Source organism: Oncorhynchus mykiss, chromosome 12 (assembly GCF_013265735.2).
Source record: "Oncorhynchus mykiss isolate Arlee chromosome 12, USDA_OmykA_1.1, whole genome shotgun sequence".
Classification (NCBI taxonomy): domain Eukaryota; kingdom Metazoa; phylum Chordata; class Actinopteri; order Salmoniformes; family Salmonidae; genus Oncorhynchus; species Oncorhynchus mykiss.
Genome location: NC_048576.1, coordinates 27,424,119 through 27,449,200, shown reverse-complemented (window position 1 = coordinate 27,449,200; position 25,082 = coordinate 27,424,119). Strand labels below are relative to the sequence as shown.

Sequence of the window (25,082 nt, the reverse complement as noted above, 5' to 3'; positions counted from 1 at the left end):
AGATGTGAGGTATCACGATCTTTTTCAAAAATGGCAGGAATGGAGGAGGTTATTCTACAGTACAATGTAGAAAATATCCTGAGCTAACTGATCCAGGAAAAACCCTGGAATGAGTAGGTGTCCAAACCTTTGACTGGTACTGTATGTAAATGTGATATTTCAGTTTTATTTTTAATACGGACACCTACTCATTCTGGGTTTTTCATTATTTTTTACTATTTTCTACATTGTAAAAACTATGAAATAACAAATATGGAATCATGTAGTAACTCAAACAGTTTTAAACAAATCAAAATATATTTTATATTCTTCAAAGTAGCCACACCTTTCTTTGCACCATATTTTGACTGGTGCTGTATGTAAATGTGTATTTTCAGTTTTGTTTTTAATAAATTTGCAAACATTTCAAAAAAACAGTTTTTGCTTTGTCATTATGGGGTATTGTGTGTAGATATATAAGGAAAACATTTTTTGAATTGATTCCATTTTAGAATAAGTCTGTAACGTCACAAATTGGTAAAAGTCAAGGGCTCTGAATATTTTCCGAATGCAATGTACATGCATTAACAGAAATGTATGTAACCATATTACGGAAGATTAACGGTACATTTACTAGGCCTACTGGTGACATATGTAATGAGGAATTGATACAAAATATACAATCAAAGGGCAAAAAATTCACACAATGAATGCGTCAAGAATTGTCCAGAGACAGCTGACAGCTTATTTCTGGAGAGCTGAGTGCATGTATTCTGGAGAGAGGTGTGCCATATCTTCACCACACACCAATTCGTTCTTGTTGCAACATTTTAAATGATACTCAAGACGAATTATCTTCACACATTTTAGATGCTTTTCACTGACAGCCGGAACTCAATCAGCTTTGGGGTGGCATTGATTAGAGCGCTGGGCCAGTAACTGAATGGTTGCTAGATCGAATTTCTGAGCTGACGAGGTAAAATATCTGCAGTTCTGCCCCTGAACAAGGCAGTTAACTCACTGTTCCTAGGTTAACTGACTTGCCTAGTTAAATAAAAAATTGCCACATGCACTGCCCAAATTGCTGGCTTTCTAAATAGGCATAGGCCTACGCACTTGTGATTTGAAACAATCCTCAGCTTTGTTTTTAAGAAACTGTCGTGGAAATTTCCTCTATTTACCAAATCATGGGAGCAAACCACAACACAAGTCAGAGTTAGTTCTCAAAGTCCATCTTTAATTATATGAGCTCTATCACAACCCTGTGACTCTCAGATCAATTCAGTGTCTATCAATGAATTCTCTGAGAGCCCCGTACACATTGCAACTGAGATCCTTTAATAGCAAAGAACACACGTAGTCAGACAGCATAGACATAATAAATCGTTCAGCTTTGTCTCCCTACTCAAACCCAGAAACATAAACCAATCCTCCATATCAACAGGCATATATCAAATTGTCATTTAGATACAACCAACTCTAAATACAACCAATCCTGGACAAGCTCACGGAGAGGAGAGTGAGGCTATAGGTTAAGATAAGAGGGAGCATGAGAATGATTCCAGACACTGCCATCCTCCTCTCCCCGATGGGAAAAGTAGGGAGTGACTGGCACACAGACACAGTGGAGCAAAAGAGCAAAAGATATGTTTACACATGATGACACCTTGACCTCTCCCCTCTCTGCGGTCCATGCAACTTAGTCTTGACATAGAACAGATACTGCAACCCTGCCACAGTATTATACAAAATAACATTCTTGATGAGAAGTAACTTACAAACATATGATGAATATAAAACATCTTACCTATGTTACCAACCAATTCTGATTATTCCCCAACAAAACTAATGATCTTCTGTGAAGTGAAGTATTTTTCATGATTTTATTTAGACACAGTAATTATTTAATTTTGGCAAAACATCCATTTACTTTACGGGAAGCCAGCATCCGAACAGTGCACTGTGCACCAGCCAACTTCCCTTTCCAATTCGCAAGAGGCTCAAACCAAAGATCTGTATATAATGAAAAGATGCTCATGGTTCCGCCCTAACATAGGGTTAGGGTTTGGCTGGGGTAGGCCGTCATTGTAAATAAGAATTTGTTCTTAACTGTCTTGCCTTGTTAAATAAAGGTTAAATAAAGATTTATTTAAAAAAATAAAAAAATAACCATGGGCGTCATGGTCCCAAAGGCAGGAATAAAATGCCCATAAAAATGTTTTTGGTGTATTCTGGACAGTTTTTGGTGACAGTGAGACCTCACGCTTCACCACCTCCTCTCTGCTGAAACTATTAACAGCGCCCCTCTGTCTTACTATATGTAGCACATGTATCTGATCCTGTCTGGCCAGAAATAGTATGACATGCCATACTCTTTTTGTCCAGACAGCCTCAGATACATGGTCTACCCATACTGAGACAGGGGGGCACTGTTTCACTCGATCGGATGATTTATCTGAGATGAAAGCATCTTTCATCAAGCATCTTGATCAAAGAAAATATCAATATTTAAATTTTATTTGGACGGGCAAGTAGTTAGGGTGGACCAAGCCCCTTAAGGCTCACTCATAACGCTGGCCCTGGCCTCAGGCCTGTTTGATTCAGTTGGATGCGTTAAGTGATGCTATGCTTCTGTTATTTTTCTTTATTTTTGAGTTTGGTACAAAGTGTTGGACGATTTTTTCCATTGGGTCCAATAGCCACAGTTCGCCAGTGCACAAATAGTATCCGACACCGAGACAAGACCGAGGTCGTGTCTACACTTGACACTTACATGTGACTTCTGCTATCAGAATTCAAAGATCGCATTGAAAAGACAGGTTTGACACAAAAGTCGCTTTGTTCCTGTGTTCAGATCTGGCTGACCACTTCAAGAGGTGGTCAGGGATGCATTGTGTGTGGATTTCTCCTCACTCTGGACTCAATCAGGCTATCGAAAGCGCATACAGTGGGATACAACATCAGCACTCCTTCCACAAGTCTCCAAAAAACTTGTGTTTTGGGACCGAGAGGCACCTTTTCATTATAACATTGGAGGAAATGCATTCCTAGAGATTGAGGAATGTGTTTTTAGGCCTCAGCTAATATTTTGAAAAACGGTTTTTTGTTTGGCTAGAGTTGTAGATTCGAGTCACACATTTGATGACTTGAGACTCGACTTGATAGAAAATAAAATAGCTTGAGACTTGACTCGGGACACGACTTTGACTTGAGACTGACTGTTTTGTCACTCATTTTGTGGCACAGTCTACGGGGATTACTCTACACGCAGCCTGAGACAATAGCCGTAGCACCACCCTTGCAAAAAAAACTGCAACAGATTGGCTAGTGAAATGCACACTTGGCACTCAGATTGGACCAACAAACTGTCAATCAACACAGTTATAGGATCGAGTGCAGCGCAAATGTCACATTGTAGGGAGAGAAGATTGTCATAATAAATAAATATGCAGCTTCAAAATGTGTTTGTTGATCAAGGAAATGAACTGTCTACTTTGCAAGCTCACCAGCAATGGGGCAACAATTACTAGCATATACTACATGACCAAAAGTATGTGGCACCTGCTCATCAAACATCTCATTACAAAATGATGGGCATTAACATGGAGTTGGTCCCCTCCTTTGCTGATATAACAGCCTCCACTCTTCTGGGTAGTCTTTCCACTAGATGTTGGAACATTGCTGCGGGGACTTGCTTCCATTCAGCCACAAGAGCATTAGTGAGGTCTGGCACTGATGTTGGATGATTAGGCCTGGTTCAAAGTCTGTGTTTCAATTAATTCCATCGGTGTTCAATGGGGTTGAGGTCAGGGATCTGTGCAGGCCAGTCAAGTTCTTCCACACCGATTTCGACAAAACATTTCTGTATGGACCTCGCTTTGTGCACAGGGGCACTGTCATGCTGAAACAGAAAAGGGCCATCCCCAAACACTTGCCACGAAGTTGGAAGCACAGAATAGTCTAGAATGTCATTGTATGCTGTAGCGTTAAGATTTCCCTTCACTGGAACTAAGGGGCCTATCCCAAACCATGAAAAACAGCCCCCAGACCATTATTCCTTCTCCACCAAACTTTACAGTTGGCACTATGCATTCGGGCAGGTTGCGTTCTCCAGGCATCCACCAAACCCAGATTTGTCCATCGGACTGCCAGATGGTGAATCACTCCAGAGAACTCGTTTCCACTGCTCCATAGTCCAATGGCGGTGAGCTTTACACCAATCCAGCCGACGCTTGGCATTGCACATGGTGATCTTAGGCTTGTGTGTGGCTGCTCGGCAATGGAAGCCCATTTCATGAAGCTCCTGAAGGACAGTTATTGTGCTGACATTGCATCCAGAGGCAGTTTGGAACTTGATATTGGGTGTTACAAATAAGGACAGACACGCTTCAGCACTCGGCGGTCCCTTGCTGTGAGCCTGTGTGGCATACCACTTTGCGGCTGACCCATTTCCACTTCACAATAACAGCACTTACAGTTGACTGGGGAAGCTATAGCAGGGCAGAAATTTGACAAACTGACTTGTTGAAAAAGGTGGCATCCTATGACAGTGCCACGTTGAAAGTCACTGAGCTCTTCAGTACGGGCCATTCTACTGCCAATGTTTGTCTATGGAGATTGCATGGCGGTGTGCTCAATTTTATACTCCTGTAAGCAACTTCATTGGCTGAAATAGCCAACCCCACTAATTTGAAGGGGTGTCCACTTGCTTTTGTATATATAGTGTAGGCCTACTGGTCTTTTGGTATGTAACAATTGCCTGAAATGTATAATTTACTTATGAAGCTTGCATTTGGAATATGTTGTTAAAATGAATTATTGTGGGCCTCCCGCGTGGCACAGTGGTCTAAGGCACTGCATCGCAGTGCTAGCTGTGCCACCAGAGACTCTGGGTGTGAGCCCAGGCTCTTCTGCGAAGGGGCGGCGCACAATTGGCCCAGCATCATCCGGGTTAGGGCAGGGTTATCCTCGTCACGCACTAGCGACTCCTGTGGCAGGATGGACGCAGTGCATGCTGACCAGGTTGCCAGGTGTACGGTGTTTCCTCTGACACATTGGTGTGGCTGGCTTCCGGGTTGGATGTGTGTTGTGTCAAGAAGCAGCGTGGCCTGGTTGGGTTTTGTTTCGGAGGACACATGGCTCTCGACCTTCGTCTCTCCCGAGTCTGTACAGGAGTTGCAGCGATAAGACAAGACTACTAATTGGGGTAAAATAATAATAATTTAAAAAAAGAATTATTACCGTGCCGAAGACGCACCATAGGCGCGGCTCTTCACTTGCACTCTCCTAACTCCCGCCAGTGGAGAGTGCTTTTTTTCTGTGTTTACTGTTGCTTTCACACTTTTAATGTGCAGTGGCGATTTTAGCATGTACAGTGGCAAGAAAAAGTATGTGAACCCTTTGGAATTAACTGGATTTCTGCATAAATTGATCTGATCTTCATCTGAACTTTATCTATGTCACAACAATAGACAAACACAGTCTGCTTAAACTAATAACACACAAACAATTATGTTTTCATGTCTCAATTGAACACACCGTGTAAACATTCAGAGTGTAGGGTTGAAAAAGTCTGTGAACCCCTTGGCAATTTACTTTTCCAAAAGCTAATTGAAGTAAGGGAACGATGAGCGGATAAGAGGCATTCCGTAATTTTGATTAAGACATTAATGAGCGAGTGACGACGGACTTAGCCAATATAACTATGTGTTGAGCACTTTTGAAATGTACAGCGACAGAATGCAGAACACTGACTGATCTTACAGTATTTTCCTGTACACCAAGTCAGAACTGTAGGATAAATAAACAGGGCATATAAGCAGACAATGAAACCTCTTACAAACCTCTTACAAAAACAGGTTATAGGCTACCACCGAGTCAGCAGCACCACCGAGTCAGAAAAGTAACGTTAGGCAAAATTAAGAGGTAAAAATAGACCAACTGATTAGGGTGAGGCACATGGGCTGCTAACAGCTTACTACAGAACATACAATTAGTATTACTTTCTTAGCTACAGTATACATATCTCCTTTGCATATTACATAATTTATGCAGCAGCACACAAGACATTTTTGGACTCACTATGGCTTGTGATGTCCTCTCTTGAACATGCGCAGTGGTTTTGTCATCAAAGTCTGGCATTCTCTAGATTTATGGTGGGAACTCTGGGGGAAAAAAACACACAGCCACTCCATTGAATAGCAAGCTACTGGTTGCTTTGTACAGCTTGCAGTTAGCCACGGATTCCATCCAAGCGACTCATTGTTGAATTTGCAATTTCCAACTTGTTGTGTAATCTGCTATCAGAGCACCGATACGTTTTATCTATAATTTTTTCTTAATTTTTTCTCTTCATATGAAAAGGATTAAAAAGGTTTTGCCAGTAGATTGTCGACTTGATTCATGATGATGACTGCTAACTAAAACTTTGAAACTAAGATGTGTCGTGGAAATTTCCTCTATTTACCAAATCATGGGAGCAAACCACACACACAAGTCAGAGTTAGTTATAAAAGTCCATCTTTAATTATATGAGCTCTATCACAACCCTGTGACTCTCAGATTGATTTAGTGTCTCCCAGTGAATCCTCTGAGAGCCCCCTTACAATACAACTGAGTTCCTTTAATAGCAAAGACACACATAGTCAGACAGCATAGACATAACTCATCGTTCAGCTTTGTCTCCTTTCCCAAACCCAGAACCATAAACCAATCCTCCATATCAACAGGCATATATCAAATTGTCATTTAGATACAACCCACTCTAAATACAAACTCCTGGACAAACTCACGGAGAGGAGGGTGAGGCTATAGGTTAAGATAGAAACAACATAAGAGGGAGCATAGAATGATTCCAGACACTGCAACCTTCCTTTCCCCACTATGGGAAAGGTAGAGAGTGAAAGATATGTTTACACATGATGACACTTTGACCTCTCCCCTCTCAGCGGCCCAGGCAACTTAGTTTGACATAGAACAGATAACTGCAACCTCACCACAGAATTACACAAAAATACCATTCTGATGAGAATTAACTTACACACATTTGATGAATATAAAACATCTTACATATGTTACCAACAAATTCTGAATCTTCCCTAACAGATGTTGACATGATCAGTCCAATCAAAGCTACTGTACTGTACATATAACGTGATTTGTCATTTTATCTGTGGCCAATGACCTTGAGCCTTCTTGGAAGGGCACTTGTAATATAACTCTATGGCAGGACCCAAAGGGCTGAAATTTTGGTTGTCTGTCCTTACTAAGGACATAAACTTTGAGATGACGTAGTGTCCCCGTAAGTGACAGATCACTGAGCCAATCACGGCGCAATACTCCTATTTTTTGCTGGCTCGCCCCACCACCACAGAAAGCACTGAGCTAGGTTGAAACACCAGCACTTTGGAGCTGCCTTACTCAAGAAACCAAAAAATATACCATGTGTGTATACGACTTTATTAACTCAATGATGTATATGAATAATTGCTAGCATTTCATCATTCCATCCTCATACCGTTTATTGCAACACGGAGACATTTCTGTTCCATGGTTTCATGTTTGATTGGTCTACTATACATCTTTATTTAACCAACCATTTTCTTACCCTTCTCTGAGTGGGTGCAATGTTTATAGTGCTTCCTCTAACGAGGAGGAGTAGTAAGGATCGGAGGACCAAAGCACAGCATGATGTGAATACATTCTTTTAATGTAAGACGAAGTACACTAAACAAACAAAATAACAACACGACCGTGACCGCTATCAACACAGCATGCAACATCCATAGACATAGATAATCACCCACAAAATACTCAAGGAATATGGCTGCCTAAATATGGTTCCCAATCAGAGACAACAATAAACAGCTGCCTCTAATTGAGAACCAATCCAGGCAACCATAGACATACAAAACCCCTAGACTGGTTATAACCCCATAAACATACAAAAGCTCTAGACAGGGGAAACATATAATCACCCATGTCACACCCTGACCTAACCAAAATAATAAAGAAAACACTAAGGTGAGGGCTTGACACACACGTTTTTCCTCCAACATTACAATGAAAAGGTACATCTTGATCCCAAAAGACACGTTTTCTGGAGACTTGTGGGAGGAGTCCTGACCACCACCTGAAGTGGTCAAACATATCTGAACACAATCAGACCACAAAGCGACTTTTCAATGCAATCTTCGTATTCTGATAGCAGAAGTCTCATCTAAGTGTCAAGAGTAGACGACCTGTGATCAGAATACTAAAGCTGCATGAACTGTCAAGTTTCGACATGACATCAGCAGCGTCTCTAGACTAGAGCCGACTGCGAGCTGGGGTAGTTCGTTGTTTGAGAGAGTGTTACATGTGCTGATAAAAGGCAAATCCAGGGGACGCAGGCGAACATAACGACCAAACCACTGTTCATGATTCCGCTCGTTCGGAAAGAGGCAGGCGCGATTAGAACTGTCAGATAAACAATATAGGCGTTCTGAGCTTTGATAAACACTGAGCAATATAAATGTTGACCCGTAATCGATTTTCTTTATTGTGTACAATGTCTTTTTTTTATTGTATTTTATTTTTATTACCGGTCCAGACCTCAGTGTCATGGAGTTACGGACATGTACAACATTATCTTGTTTAGCAGCACCTTGCCCAATTACCGCTCCCCTTGACAGGGTTCTGGTGTGTTGTTACAAATCAAATCATCATAATGCTTAATTTTCAGTAATATCAGAGCTGTAATTTCTGTAATTTTTATTTAGCTTCTGACACCATAACACTCTCAAGATGGTGTTGCCTTCTTCCCACAAAGACAGTGTGGTGAAGAATGAGAAACAATGCCTCTTCAACCTCAGGAGGCTGAAGAAATTTGGCTTGTCACCAAAACACTCACAAACTTTTACAGATGCACAATCGAGATCATCCTGTCGGGCTATATCACCGCCTGGTACGGCAACTGCTCCGCCCACAAACGCAAGACTCTCCAGAGGGTAGTGAGGTCTGCACAACGCATCACCGGGGGCAAACTACCTGCCCTCCAGGACACCTACACCACCCGATGTCACAGGAAGGTCTAGAAGCACAAGCATTTCACTACACTCGCATTAACATCTGCTAACCATGTGTATGTGACCAATAAAATTTTGATTTGATTTGATTTGAGATGCAATCAATATGACTTGAGGCAAATTGCAATCAAGATGGTTTGATATTGTCATCATCCTTTATTATGCAGTTCATTTCTGGATTGGCCTCTTTCAGGGAAATCAAATCAGCAGCAAATGCATTATTGTGTATTTTGCAAATTGAGGAGAACATCTCTCTGGCTGTTGTTTTATATAATGTGTGGGATTTTCAACTCACATGCTTGTTACCTTCACCACCCACTCTGCACCCCCAGTAAGATTCTCTTGAACTTGTTTTTAGAGGGGAGTGGGACATAGAGGAGTGATGAATGCCTGGCCTGGCTCACATTGCTGGCACGTGGTCAAGTTCCCCGTTCATCAACATGGATGACTCCCTATGGGCCAGTCAGAACATAAAAACCATAGAACCAAGTCTTCATACAGCCAGTGTTCAGGCACAAACACATAATGGGACTAACTTTCACTGAACAGGAGAGGATTTAAGGTACAACTTTTTTTTTATGTTATAGTGGCTTTGAAATTTTTTCTGATGTCACACAAAATGTATCTATTTGGCAATTGAAAAATAGAGTGTGTGTGATAATCTTGGAAAAAAAGTAATTCATATCATAGTGCAGAGGGAATAATTAAAATGTGACATTATTATATAATTACAGAGATACTAGGACAATTGTATTTAATCAGTATTACAAATTATGTCTGGGAAAGTTATTAGCCTCTTATTATTAGTGCAGGGTATATGAAAATAACCCTACAGAGAATATTGCACTTTTTTCTACATTTCAAGAGCTGAACTGTACTCTGTTATTTTTAGATTAACTAACTTAAAAGTAATGACTCGGGACGTCGGGTTTGATACGAAAGCTTCTTTTAGTAAGAATACTTGTTTACGTTACATTTAACAACTTTGTTTTGGTACAGAGCAATGCAGGTAAGATGCTATCGGAAAGTCAGCCACAATCACTGCACCTGCACATAATTGGCGTGTTATCACTCATTCCTCTCGCAAGGCATTCTGGGACTTGCAGTCAAAAAGCGTAATTCAACACAACCCAATACAATTACACATGCAAATAAATCTAAAGAAATGCCTTTAGATACAGCTCAAAGAATAAACTTAAACATTAACTCTAACACATTAAAGTTACAACATCTATGAACTCCTTTCACAAGTTTGAAATATTGCCAAACTTTGTTGTCACACAAGTTTTGATCACACTCTTACTTATATAACATATAACATTCATTCATGGTTGTCAACATTTTAAAAACAAATTATACATAAGACAGCAAAAGTATGTAAAGAAGAAAACGATCAACCGTTAGATTTTCTATACCCAATGTGACAATAGATTTGACATTTGGTGATGAATTGCAGCTACAAAATCCCCTCCAATTGTATTACTATAGTTTCAACGCACACCGAGTGTACAAAACATTAGGAACACCTACTCTTTCCATGACTGACCAGGTTAAAGCTTTGATCCCTTATTGATGTCACTTGTTAAATCCACTTCAATCAGTGTAGATGAAGTGGAGGTGACAGGTTAAAGAAGAATTTGTATGCCTTGAGACAATTCAGACATGGGTGAATGGTCAAGACAAAATAATTAAGTGCCTTTGAACAGGGTATGGTAGTAAGTGCCAGACGCACCGGTTTGAGTGTGTCAAGAACCTCAACGCTGCTGAGTTTTTCACCCTCAACTGTTTCCTGTGTGTATCAAGAATGGTCCACCACCCAGAGGACATCCAGCCAACTTAACACGACTGTGGGAAACGTTGGTGTCAACATGTGAATTGAGGCTGTTCTGAGGGCAATTGGGTGGGCAACTCAATATTATGAAGGTGTTCTTAATGTTTTGTACACTCAGTGTATTTGGTATGTAATAAATATATATATATATATATATATATATATATATATATATATATATACACACAATGTAATAAATATACACCAAACAAAATTATAAACGCAACATGTAAAGTGTTGACCACATGTTTCATGACTCGAAATTAAAAATCCCAGAAATGTTCTATATGCACAAAAAGCTTATTTCTCTAAAATGTTGTGCACAAATTTGTTTACATCCCTGTTAGTGAGCATTGTCCTTTGCCAAGATAAACCATCCACCTGATTAGGTGTGGCATATCAAGAAGTTAATTAAACGGCATGGTCATTACACAGGTGCACCTTGTGCTGGGGACAGTAAAAGGCCACTTTAAAATGTGCAGTTTTGCCACACAATGCTACAGATGTCTCATACCCGGCTTCTTCACCTGGAGGATCATCTGAGGGGGTGCTGGGGGGTATTTCTGTTTGCAATAAAGCCCCTTTGTGTGGGAAAACTCATTCTGATTGGCTGGGCCTGGCTCCCCAGTGGCTGGGCCAATGCCCTCCCTGGCCCACCTATGGCTGCACCCCTGCCCAGTCATGTGAAATCCATAGATTAGGGCCTAATTAATTTATTTCAATTTACTATTTCCTTATATGAACTGTAACTCAGTAAAATCTTTGAAATTATTGCATGTTGCATTTTTATATTTTTGTTCATTATAAATATATGACATACCTGTACAATACTTTCAGATTGTTCACAATGCTATGTTATGTAATGCTCATTACTTTGCTATACAGCATGCACAGCTGGTTGTATAGGCCAGCCCCTGTAGGGGAGTTTATCATGCACAGGGACCCTGGAGGGGGGAATATGGTCAACCCCAGAACCCCCAGAGCCCTCTAAAATAACCAACCACATGTTCTCCTCCGCCCAGACTGGACACGCGCGTGCGCCATCATATGCAAATCTATTTTTTTCCCCCCACACCAAACGCGATCACGACACGCAGGTTGAAATATCAAAACAAACTCGGAACCAATTATATTAATTTGGGGACAGGTCGAAAAGCATTAAACATTTATGGCAATTTAGCTAGCTAGCTTGCAGTTGTTAGCTAATTTGTCCTATTTAGCTAGCTTGCTGTTGCTAGCTAATTTGTCCTGGGATATACATGTAAACGGGCATACCTGAAATGCAAATGGTCCTCTACTCCGACAATTAATCCACACATAAAACGGTCAACCGAATCGTTTCTAGTCATCTCTCCTCCTTCCAGGCTTTTTCTTCTTTGGACTTTATATGGCGATTGGCATCTAACTTTCATAGGTGTATTACCACGACCGACCAACCTCAGTTCATCTTTCAATCACCCACGTGGGTATAACCAATGAGGAGATGGCACGAGATGGTATCTGCTTCTATAAACCAATGAGGAGATGGGAGAGGCAGGACTTGCACCGCGTTCAGCGTCTCAAATAGAACTGACTTCTATTTTAGCGCTTGGCAATGCAGACGCTCACTGGCGTGCACGAACAGTGTGATGCAATGATTGAATAACATGTATGTGTACATTTATTTTGCAACGCTCACGCACATGATGCAAGTGGTGTGGTCAGCATGTAACATTGAGCAATTTATTACCATGCTTTCCAAAACAACTGTCTCATTGTATTTTACAGTTACGGATTTATTGCAACTCTTTCATTTAAAATGTTGCTGATTTGACATTATCTTCTTACAGGCCTTAGTGGGAGTTAACTGTAAAAGCAATCATGGACACAAAGTCCCCAGGCAACAACACTCTCTAATCTCTCAATGGCCACCAACTCATCAGAAGTGCCAATGAACAATTCTTCTTCCTGTGATTCCATCTCCCCTCTCTGCATCAGAACAAGCTGATCCCAACCATCTTCAGTGTCAAATTTGTCTTTGGTTTTGTGGGCAATGTCTTGGTGGTGTTCGTGTTGTGTCAAATGTCCAACCGTAAAACAGTGCCAACACCTACATTGGAAACTTGGCTCTCTCAGATCTGTTGTTCCTGATCAGCCTGCCTTTCTGGGCAGTCTACTACTCCATTGACTGCAACTGGGTGTTTGGTGGGCTGATGTGTAAGCTGTGTGGCAGCCTCCTCTCTCTGAACGTCTACGCCAGCATTTACTTCATCACCTGTATGAGTGTGGACCTCTACAGAGCCATTGTCTATCCCCTCCAGTCTCAGTGCAGCAGGAACCTGTGTCGGGCACGAGTGGTCAGCTGTGTGATCTGGACTGTTGCTGGCCTCATGACCATCCCTACCAAGGCCTTCAAAGACACCTACCACCTGGAGGACCTGGGGGTCACGGCATGTGCCCTCATATATCCACCTACCCAGACAAACTGGTTCCCTAGCCTGGCCCTGACAAAGAACATTCTGGCCTTCTTGGTACCCTTCACAGTCATCGCCAGCTATTACTGCTGCATCGGGAAGCACCTCTTGGGGGCACTGCCCAGCCTGGAAAAGAGCTCCAGCAACAAGGACCGTGTGATGAAGATGGTAGTGGCTGTGGTGCTGGTCTTCTTTGTCTGCTGGTTCCCCTTCCATTTTCTGACCTTCATGGACGTCCTGAGCACCCTGGGGGTGATGCACAGCTGTTGGGTGCGCCAGGCCATCATCACCCTGATGCCCTTCACCCTCTGCCTGGGCTTCTTCAACAGCGCCATCAACCCTGTACTCTACTGCTTTGTGGGGATCCACTTTTGGGAGCAGCTGTGGCTGCTGTATGAGGAGAAGGCCCCCAGGCTGTGTCAGAAGAGAGACTCCATCAGGACCAGGCTTAGCTCCTTCTCCAGCAACATCAAAGATACAGGGCCACTAGACTCTGGGACAACACAGTAGGGACCCTAGTGGATCACTTGGCAGGACTATGAGAGGACTCCTGTTAGATGTGTAACAGTTGACCCCAGACATCCAGGATCACCCCCAGGCCTAGTCTCCAGGGGACGTTGACCCCCCCTCATCTTCTCCTAATCAGGGACACCCTGTAGGCTGGACAGAGGGCATCTAAAGTATATGTGTTGGATAAAATGTTTTCTGAGATTCATAGGCCAGTGTGATATTAAGTGTGTGTGAAATATACAACTATGTGCTTTTGTCCTAGTTAAAATAATGTGATGCATATGTTGTTTTATTGTATATACATAACAAAACTATATATGTCAATCAACACAGAGCCTTCTAAACGGCAAGAAAAGGTACATGCAAACATTTACTGTAAACTGTAGAATTTGTCTATCTTGAACCATAATTAACATTGTATTGTGTCAAATGTATAACCCTTATCTGGATACGCTATGAGTTATGTCTTCCAGACATTCTTCATTTGAATATCATAGGGCTGTGACGATTATATAATTAATTATCATGCAAATGATCACGATTCTTGTCATAAAACATTTTTTGGGACCTTGTTATGTATCATAATGCATCTTTGAAAAAAATATTATAACACAGCTTTGGTGACCCCCATCTCAAAAACAAATGGTTTTGACCACTTTGAACGTTTGGGTATGAAGCTTTTCCTCTTCATGTAAAAATGGAAACTTTCCATTGTGTAAACTATATCTACTTGAAAATGAAGTTGCATCCCCCTCACCCTCCCCCTCTGAAAATGAATGTATGAAGATGATTATGGAGATTTTTCTTTTTTTCTTTCACAGTTATTGTCCATAAATGTCAGTTAAATGATTATACAGTGATTGTGCCAGCCCTAATAAGAATACAATGATTCACAATGATATAACTGTCTGGCTGTCTTCTTGGTGTGAAAACGAAACCCCCGTTCAATGCTCAAGTTGAACAAACATGGGAAAGCCAGGGACTAGAGTTTGTATCACAGTGTAGCAATTTTAATATGCATTTCATTGTTTTTCCATACAATCAAAACAAACCTTTTTTTTCTCCTGACATTTGTTTTTGCAACCATCATAGAGACAACGAAGACACTGAGTAACAAGCATTGATATAGGCTCTGTTTTACTGCCACTCTGTGGCTGGGTTTGAGAAGCGCAGATGCAATGTAATTGTCTTTGATGATAATTCCATAGTTTTTGCTTCAAATTGTTATTTTAGTTATTAAAACTCATCCAGACCCATCATATTATCAGCTAATATGAACATTATATGACAATAACAATTTACAATAAACAGAAAAGTTCAATGCAAATTAAGGTGACATGTAGGTCTAAATACTCATACTTCAATACTGTTTCCTGCAGTGGCATAACCTTAAAGGGATAGTTAACCCAGATTGCAAAATGCGATCCATACTTTGGTTTAGTTTCCCTGGCAGTATCTGTCAAGGGACAGATATAAGCATTTTTCGTGAATCATGTCCAAATCATCTGAAAGTATCTAAAATTGATTGTAAAGCTCAAAGTCACAGTGGATGATTTGAACATGATGTGTAAAAAATTATAATATCGGTCCCATGACTTGATTGGGATTGGTGCCACAATGCTAACAATTGCCAGGGAAACTAAACCAAAGCATGGACTGCTGTCATACTTTGTCCATTGACTGCTTACAGAGCAAGGAACCCAATATGTACTTTGGGTGAAGTATCCCTTTTAATATGACAACAGGCTGTGTGATCTTTTCTTTCCTCTCAGGAAATGATATGATTTCCTGTAGGTGGTACCATACCATAAATACTACCATACTGAATGTGTGTCAGTGTTATTCAAAGAAATGTCACGCTTCAGTATCATAGAGCATGTTTCTGTTTACCACGGAGCTATCAGCAAGGCCACTACTGAGATGATCCTGGGTGCAGTGGGGAGAGATGGGAGTTATCTACTCCGAGACAGTGAGAGTTTGCCCAACACCTACTGCCTATGTGTTCTGTGAGTACCTCAACAGTATTGTTAATCCATTGTATGTTTTTGACCACCTAACATCATGTGACCATACATATTTTAAACATGTAGGTTTAGTTATTGCCATTTTGATTGACTTATGCTATGAATTCACATTTGCATCAATGCTGTTCTGATGGAAATGTACTTAGAATAATAATTTCTCAGCAAGGCGATGGATAACAATGTTACAGAATGAATCATCAGATAGATGATATGACATGCATATTTGTATGACACACACCTGTGTTTCCATCTTTCTGATTCATGCTCATACAGACTGGATGTTCCATTTCATTTAACTCCAATTTACACAAACTATAGAATAACATAAATACTGGACTGTAATTTACAGTACGATTAAACAAAAAATAACTCTGCATTGAAATGCTGTAATGACATTTTTCTGTTATTTTCACAAAAAGATGCAAAGACGTTGTCTACACCTACAGAATGTTCCAAATCAATGAGGGGTCCTGGACAGTTGAGGTGAGTAAAGAGAAGAAACAGTAATGTTATCAATAGCCATTGGTTAATAGTAGATTACTGCATGGACACACATGAATTGCTACAATATACTGCACATTCAAGCACATTTTCTTACATTCTAATTATAGAAAGCATATCCCTTAAGAGGTATGGCCTCAAAACACTAGATACAAAATTATAAAATGGTATTGTATTATTGATATTTAGTAGACCAACCAACCAGGAAAAAGTGCTTGCTTTTAATTTATTTTCTACTTGTTACAGGCTCTCATACATGCTAGATCAAACAATGATTGAAGTTAGGCCAGATGCTTATGGCCTGGCCTACACCTAACGACTTAAAAAAAAAAATACAGTACCAGTCAAAAGTTTGGACACACCAACTCATTCAAGGGTTTTCCTTTATTTGTACTATTTTCTACATTGTAGAATAATAGTGAAGACATCAAAACTATGAAATAACACATATGGAATCATTTAGTAACCAAAAAAGTGTGCCAAAGAATGCCAAGTGTGCAAAGCTGTCATCAAGGCAAAGGGAGGCAACTTTGAAGAATCTTAAATATGAAATATATTTTGATTTGTTTAAAAATGTTTTGGTTACTACATGATTCCATATGTGTTATTTCATAGTTTTGATGTCTTCACTATTATTATACAATGTGGAAAACAGTAAAAATAAAGAAAAACCATTGAATGAGTAGTGTAGGTGTGTCCAAACTTTTGACTGGTACTGTATGAGCAAAATATATGACATTTTATGTAGAATGGAAAGCCAGACAAAATTAAACGGGCCTATTTATATAATGAATATGAATTCGGAGAGCAGACATTATTAAATATTAAAGCATTAGACCTCTCTCTAAAGGCTTCAGTCATACAAAAGCTATACTTAAAACCAAACTGGTGCTCTAGCAGATTAGTAAGAATGGCTCACCCCGTGTTCAAGAATGGCCTTTTGCCCTTCGAGTGGCACAGTGGTCTAAGACACTGCATGTCAGTGCAAGAGGCGTCACTGCAGTACCTGGTTCGAACAATTGGCCCAGTGTTGCCCGGGTTTGGCCGTCATTGTAAATAAGAATTTGTTCTTAACTGACTTGCCGAGTTAAATAAAGGTTAAATGTATATACATTTTTGTTAAAAATCAGATTAGCCTCTCACTTTCGGTTATTTGAAAATGAAATAATCTCCAAAATATCACTATTTTTAAAAGAAGCCATAGAAAGTTGTTTGCAATTTCAGTTTAATCCACCAGAAAAGACAGAAGAAATATTACAACAAATATTATGGTTAAACTCAAATATACAAATTGATTAAAAAAACTGTACAGATGAAAAATGTTCAGGCCTTCTGTACATCTTACTGTAGAAAGTATTGTTGAAAAAAAGTATAGGTTGGAACTATTGCTATTACAATAAAATATATACATTTTATTTTGAACTGGAATAAATTGATTAATCACATCACACAGATGATGGTTTAAAGTTATCAACAAGTATGTCTATTCTGGGCTCAGTTTTTTGACAGTGCAACCCTGTTTCTGTACTTGTTTTTTTAAGTTGGCTAGATTTGAGAACTCTGACTCGCATATGATTGTGGTGCCAAACTGGAACAGAACATCTGCTGCTTTCTCAGTCATGCAGGAGACAGCTTCCTGCTGTTGAGTGTTTGCCTCAAAAAGCATCTTGCTTCAAACAGTTTATTCCAGAATAAAAAGTATTACTTGTAATTTAACAGCAACAGTTCCAACCTAAACTTGTTTTTAACAGTAATTTCTACAGTAAGATGTACAGTAGGCCTGAATGTTATATCTTCATCTGTACTGTTACTTAGAGTTGCACTATCAGTACAGTAGCTAACTTGCTTTGCCTAACGTTAGCTAGCTATTAGCTGTGTACAAGGGGAATGTTTGAAAGAGAAAAATCACATATAGTACTATGAGCGATAGTACTCCCTTATTTCTGACAACAATGCCTTGCTAGCTGACTTACTTTTCTACTGTCGAAGCACTGTTTCCTGAATCATTGTGCCCTGTTCTGAAATAACTCCCTGGGTTTACCGTCATGCTGTGGATGTTTGGTCAGGATGTTTCTTTTTAATTTGTTAGTTTTGAGAGACTCGTTCCAAAGCACTTCCCTGCACCAAACCCATTGTGGGCACTCGTTATTTTTCAAAGTTTGTATGAAACCAAGAGAGATAAAATCAAATATCGCTGTATGAGTTCAGTCAGAACTGGTGGTTAGCTTGAGTTCATTTGATGACAGTGGTGAGTGATGGCAGGTGAGTGAGTGAGTGGCTGACGGCGCATCATCTGCTGCTGAACGACAGCGCTTCAGCGTGTGGGTTGCCGAGTGGTCTACAATAAAACTGCAGAAAAAATATGAGGTAAAACGCAAAGCACACGGGCATCTCCCTCCCACTTGCGCAGCTGCCAAACTGAGCTCAGACACGGCTGCTAAGCAGGTCCGCGACCCACTTTGCCATACCGATTACAAAATAGGGGGGTCATTGTCCAATTAGAAGACCCATTTGCGACCAAGCTTTAACTTCCTGACTGATGTCTTGAGATTTTGCTTCAATATATCCACATAATTTTCCTTCTTCATGCTGCCATCTATTTTGTGAAGTGCACCAGTCCCTCCTGCAGCAAAAGCACCCCCACAACATGATGCTGCCACCCCTGTGCTTCACGGTTGGGATGGTGTTCTTTGGCTTGCAAGCCTAAGCCTCCCCATTTTCCTCCAAACATAACAATAGTCATTATGGCCAAACAGTTCTATTTTTGTTTCATCGGACCAGAGGACATTTCTCCAAAAAGTATGATCTTTGTCCCATGTGCAGTTGCAAACCATAGTCTGACTTTTTTTATGGTGATTTTGGAGCAGTGGCTTCTTCCTTACGGCTTTTCAGGTTATGTCGATATAGGACTTGTTTTACTGTGGATATAGATACTTTTGTACCTGTTTCCTCCAGCATCTTCACAAGGTCCTTTGCTGTTGTTCTGGGATTGATTTGCACTTTTTGCACCAAAGTACTTTCATCTCTAGGAGACAGAACACATCTCCTTCCTGAGCAGTATGATGGTTGCATTGTCCCATGGTGTTTATACTTGCGTACTATTGTTTGTACAGATGAACGTGGTACCTTCAGGAGTTTGGAAATTGCTCCCAAGGATGAACCAGACTTGTGGAGGTCTACCATTTTTTTTACGAGGCCTTGGCTGATTTATTTTAATTTTCCCATGATGTCAAGCAAAGAGGCACTGAGTTAGAAGGTAGGCCTTGAAATACATCTACAGGTACACCTCCAATTGACTCAAATGATGTCAATTAGCCTATCAGAAGCTTCTAAAGCCAGGACATCATTTTCTGGAATTTTACAAGCTGTTTAAAGGCACAGTCAACTTAGTGTATGTAAACGTCTGACCCACTGGAATTGTGGAAATAATCTGTCTGTAAACATTTGTTGGAAAAATAACTTGTGTCATGCACAAAGTAGATGTCCTAACCGACTTGCCAAAACTATAGTTTGTTAACAAGAAATTTGTGGAGTAGTTGAAAAATGAGTTTTAATGACTCCAACCTAAGTGTATGTAAACTTCTGACTTCAACTGTATATGACAGGTGTGTGCTTTTTGAAATCATGTTCAATCTACTGAGTTTACCACAGGTGGACTTGAAGTTGTAGAAACATCTCAAGGATGATCAATGGATACAGGATGCACCAGAGCTCAATTTCGAGTCTCATAGCAAAGGGTCTGAATTCTTATGTAAATAAAATACTCCTGTTTTTTTTTTAAATACATTTGCAAACATTTTTAAAAACCTGTTTTTGACTTTGTCATTATAGGGTATTGTGTGTAGATTGAGAATTTGTTTTATTTAGTCAATTTTAGAATAAGCCAATAACGTAACAAAATGTGGAAAAGTTAATGGGTCAGAATACTTTCCGAATGCGATGTAGGTTCAGAACATTTGTGAAACTTTACAGCACAGTTGAAAATATATGACAAATAGAAATATAAACTGAATGGTCTTCGGAGATAGATGGGAGGGGTTGAGGGTAGTTGAAGGATGGGACTAAACACAAACAAAAGATACACGCTGAGAAAACTACGAGAGACCCCACTGAACCAGGAGAGCTTTACCTTGTAAGAATCTTGCCTTTCTGGGCCAGAGATATTGAAACTGAAATGTAATTTTTAAGCAGCCAAATAGGATAGATTCTGACCAAATTTACTGAACATAAATATATGACTAATTCCATGATGTAAAAATGTATATAATACGTAGCACGTTATCCGGCCTTACTATATCTATCACCCCATTGCATACCACCCTGCATCCCACTGCTGGCTTGCTTCTGAAGCTAAGCAGGGTTGCTCTTGTTCAGTCCCTGGATGGGAGACCAGATGCTGCTGGAAGTGGTGTTGGAGGGCTAGTAGGAAACACTCTTTCTTTGAATCTAAAAAAAAATATTGTGATTGGGGACACTGCCCTAAGTAGGGTCCTGTCTTTCTGGTTGGGATGTTAACCGGGTGTCCTGGCTCTCTGAGGTCATTGTATTGTAAGAGTAGGTGTGTTCACCCTGGTGTCCTGGCTAAATTCCCAATCTGGCCCTCATACCATCATGGTCACCTAATAATCCCCAATTTACAATTGGTGCTTTCATCCCCCTCCTCTCCCCTGTAACTATTCCCCAGGTTGTTGCTGTAAATGAGAACAGTGAACTTACCTGGAAAAATTAATTGTTGTTTGATCAAGCATGGATGCCAGCATGTAGCAGCAAACAAAAAATGCAAGCACTTTTTTCCAGGTTGACTGGTCTACTAAATTACCTTATAGTTATTTTGGAAATAGGAAACTATATCCTGACTTGACCTGAATGAACAGATAAGGCGTTTCTGTGTTTCAGACAAACCCTGGAGTAGAGACACGATTATTCAGGAAGATAAGGAATCTGATAGCTGCCTTTGGTAAACCAAACCAGGGCCTGGAGATGCCCCTCCTCTATCCAGTTGAAAACCAACACACTGACCTGCAGTAGCCATGAGATGATGGCTCCTCTTCAAAGATACAAACTTTGACAACAATATGTTTGAAGAACTGTGAAATGATTCAAATTAAATAATTTATGTGTATTTATTTTTTGTTTTTGTATATTGTTTAAATCACATTGTTTGATTAACTATTTTTTAATGTCCCGTTCAATTTAAACCAGTGGTACTCATATTATTTCATGATACAATGAAATAAACATCAAAACATACGGACAAAGAATTTGCACATTTATTTATTAAAAGTCAAACCTTCAAAGTACCTTGTTTTGAACATGAACTTTCCACACCCAATATATTAATTTCTCATTATTTACACCCACTTGCTGGAGCACTTGCAGAAAATACATGCCGCTTGGTCAAAGCCCAGAGTAGAAAATGCAGTCAAGCAATAGTGTTTTCATACCATCAGTCTACATAGTATACCGTATATCACAAATGTATCTTGGCAATCTCATCATCTTCGCTCTCAGACTCTGTTACCCAACTAAGACAGTATCATCAATTTGACCACCAATGGGCAGAGAATTATCAATTATAGGGAGTACTATCAATTCATTTACCCAAAATATGTTATATAGTATATCATATAGCCTACGTTTTATACAATTGATTTTTTGCAATACAACCCAATGAGAATTAAAGTAAAAAACAACATAAGGTTGCACAGAATGATATATTGATGAACTTCACAGTATTAAAGTGAATATCAGAATATAGGGTGTTTGGCTTCGTCCAACAGCACTTCATGCTTTTGGTTCAGACTTTTCCACAGTGCTAAATGTTTCATTTCCGTATGAGAAGCTTAGAAAACAAATGTCTGCACACAAACCATACAGATCCCAATTACAAAATTACTTGACAACAATACAACCAAATTGTGTGTGTGGCTAATGCGTGAGGGTGGATGGCTGGACAACATTTTACTTTTTAAACCCCTCTTTTTCGGTTCCAAACATGTCATACTCTAATCAACATAAATTAAATAATTAAAATGAATTCCCAGACTTGAAAGTCAGTCTTAGGAAATAAGGAGGTTTCTTAGATCTTTCAAAGGACTGAATAAACTATTGCTTTACTAAGGCTTGTTTAATTGGGGCGGCATTGAAAATATTTTAGCTGTTGTGAAGATAGGGTAGCGGATGTCGAAATTCCTCAGATAATTTCTGTGGAATACTAGACACAGAGGCATATAGCACTACAATCTTTTCACAGAGGAATATGAATGATTAATACTGTAACACAATGTGACTTTGCAGTAAATTAGGCACCAAAAAAAATATGTAAATATTGAAACATTGTTTCCAATTCGTTTTATTTGTGGAAAACAGCTACTCTCTGTGTGCATTTCTTTTTGAAAAATCCTCCTCCGTATCCACTATATTCGACCTGTAACTGGTACACACATATGCTCGCCAGCCACGTAATGTGAATTTGTCCTCTTCTCTTGCTGCTTTTGAACCTGTTATGATTTCCTGCTCCGGATGTAAAGTCTATATTTCTATCCACTTGGTAAACTTGAAGTGTGCCTTGTCCAACATGTGTGGACATTTTTTTTACAAGCTTATCTTTAAAAAAAAAAAAAGACCATGCAAACGATTGATTCTTACTAATTCATGACGTTTGGGTTTCTCAGTGGCAGCAGAGACTTATCTTCTGTACCGTCTGACAATTTTGTATTTATTTCACCAGGTAGGTCTTATTTAATTGACTTGCTAGCTCAGATATTTCTATTACTGGGACACTTCGGGCTTTCTAAACAGGGTATGGTAAGGATTGCCTTGTAATGGCATCAGAATAATTAAGGTACAATGAATGTAATACCTGTGAATTACAATATGAGGTAATTGCAGCATTTACACTATGATTTAGCACTTTGTATAGGCCACTATAGTCTGCCCTGCAAGCTCCACTCCATAAGGATTCTAGTCCAGTAGATCAATTATACAAATAATAACACTTTTCATGGTATGGAAAGAAGTTTTTTGAATTGTCATCCTTCAAAGTTTTTTTAAGAGCAGAAAGGCACAAGCTCCACCCAGATAATACATTATATTTTACAATAAGCAATTTGTAAAAAAAAATAATATATATAATAATGTAAACTATACTGTACAGGTTTTCAGCATGAATACTTTTCCCCGTTGCTCTGTGTAACTCCAGTGATCACTTCTATTGACAGGATTAACGATTAATAATCAGTAACAACACATCAAGTTAAGCACTTGTATCTCGCTAAAGCACTTGCTATATACAATTTAATGTGTCTAAACCCACACAATCTACTCCATTGTACCACCAGAACTTCAAATACGCAGGAAGCAGCAATCCCCGATGCCAGTGAGTCTCGTAGTCACAAAAGAAGACTGTAGCTGTCACTACCATTTCTCAAAAGATCAGAGAGATATGTACTGTATAAACTGAAATGAGAGAAATTCACAACACTGTTATACATACAGTATGTATAAAGATGAATTATATGGTAATGAACTTGATATAGCGTCTCATCTCAGATTCAGCATATCTAACAGTTTACAAAGTAGGTCAAATTACAGAAGCTAGCTAAATCACTCAAATGAAAGACAGTCAAGAGCTTCAAATGATCAACTCATTCTCAGAAAAAACTAAACAATCCAAACACAGGTGAAACAAAATACCATCATTTGTCACTTTTAAAGGCAGTTGTCTTTTTCTTATTTTATCGTCATCATTCTAGAAAAAACAGTACAACAAATCATTGTATGTCTAAAAACAGACTGTCTTTGGTGAAGGGGAACCCACGGCAGTAGTGAAGCACGATGCCGCTGTTACCTCTTCCCTATTTCACTTTGCCTCATGAAGTGAATGTTGTTGGCACTGTCAGAGAGCTCCAGGTACTGCTCCACGGAGAGCACGAAGTAGCCATCATAGCCGGGCACCCGTCCAGTGGAGAGCAGCTGCTGCCTCTCCCCCTCTGTCCAGAGCCTGGAGCCCTCCTCTCCTTCCTCCAGCCTCCTCTGCTCGATGACCCAGGCCTGCTCCACCGCCCTCTGCCGGGCCACCTCCAGCACATGCTCCCTCTCCTCTTCCTCTGTGGCACCGTAGCGGATGTTGAAGCACAGAGTCCCATGCTGCATCTGGATGTCAGCGAAGCGCCTAGTCCTCCCACCCACCACTGTCGTCATCTGGGACACGGTCATGTTGATGCCGTTTTCCAGGACGCGACCCACTCCGGTGTGGCCGACCACTCCCAGGTCCCCCTCCAACAGGCCAGGCTTGATAAAGTAGTGAGTGTCCAGACCGCCCACCGTGAAGTGCAGGCCGGAGAGGTAGACCGCGTGGTTTAGGATTGCTGCCACACGTCGGCTGTCCTCGCTCGCCACCCCAATGATTTCGGTGGTGACGACATTATCTCTGATGGAAAACTTGACGCCCTTACCAAAGATGGAGGAGATGGCAGAGAAGCGGGGCCTCCGGCCATGCCACGCCCCTAGCTGACCACTCACCTTACGCATAGGCAGCCGGTCCAGAGAGATGAAGTTCTTCAGGTGTTTCTGCAACTCACACTGGATACCCAACAGAACCTGACAGACAAACACACATGGGATGGTTATCTAATGATAATAAGGATTATGAGGAGGTTATGTAATATCTAAGGATCATACTGGAGATTAGTCTCTGTCTAGGCCTAGTCTAGGTTTA

General features: G+C 40.2%; 2 protein-coding genes and 1 pseudogene across 2 annotated transcripts in view; 2 read left to right on the top strand and 1 right to left on the bottom strand.

The window, feature by feature from the left end:
* The first annotated feature begins 9,025 nt into the window (after positions 1 to 9,025).
* On the top strand, positions 9,026 to 14,739 carry LOC110537303 (annotated as a pseudogene).
* Positions 14,740 to 14,865: 126 nt separating this feature from the next.
* On the top strand, positions 14,866 to 21,622 carry LOC118937652 (SH2 domain-containing protein 1A-like). Its single transcript, XM_036937296.1, has 3 exons — positions 14,866 to 15,844; positions 16,282 to 16,345; positions 21,260 to 21,622. The coding sequence occupies exons 1-3, from the start codon at positions 15,690 to 15,692 to the stop codon at positions 21,389 to 21,391; spliced, it is 351 nt and encodes a 116-aa protein (XP_036793191.1). The 5' UTR covers positions 14,866 to 15,689; the 3' UTR covers positions 21,392 to 21,622.
* tenm1 (teneurin transmembrane protein 1) overlaps positions 21,612 to 25,082 on the bottom strand; it is a 244,532-nt gene continuing 241,061 nt past the window's right edge. Inside the window, exon 32 of the mRNA XM_036937297.1 lies at positions 21,612 to 24,964. Within this exon, the coding sequence (XP_036793192.1) occupies positions 24,209 to 24,964 (756 nt within the window). The 3' untranslated portion in view covers positions 21,612 to 24,208. The remainder of the gene's footprint in view (positions 24,965 to 25,082) is intronic.

Excerpts from the sequence above, each read along its gene's own strand:
- LOC118937652 (XM_036937296.1), top strand. The coding sequence starts at position 15,690 with ATGTCACGCTTCAGTATCATAGAGCATGTTTCTGTTTACCACGGAGCT. Across the intron at positions 15,845-16,281 it reads ACCTACTGCCTATGTGTTCT|ATGCAAAGACGTTGTCTACA; the intron begins GTGAGTACCTCA and ends TTTCACAAAAAG. Across the intron at positions 16,346-21,259 it reads AGGGGTCCTGGACAGTTGAG|ACAAACCCTGGAGTAGAGAC; the intron begins GTGAGTAAAGAG and ends TCTGTGTTTCAG.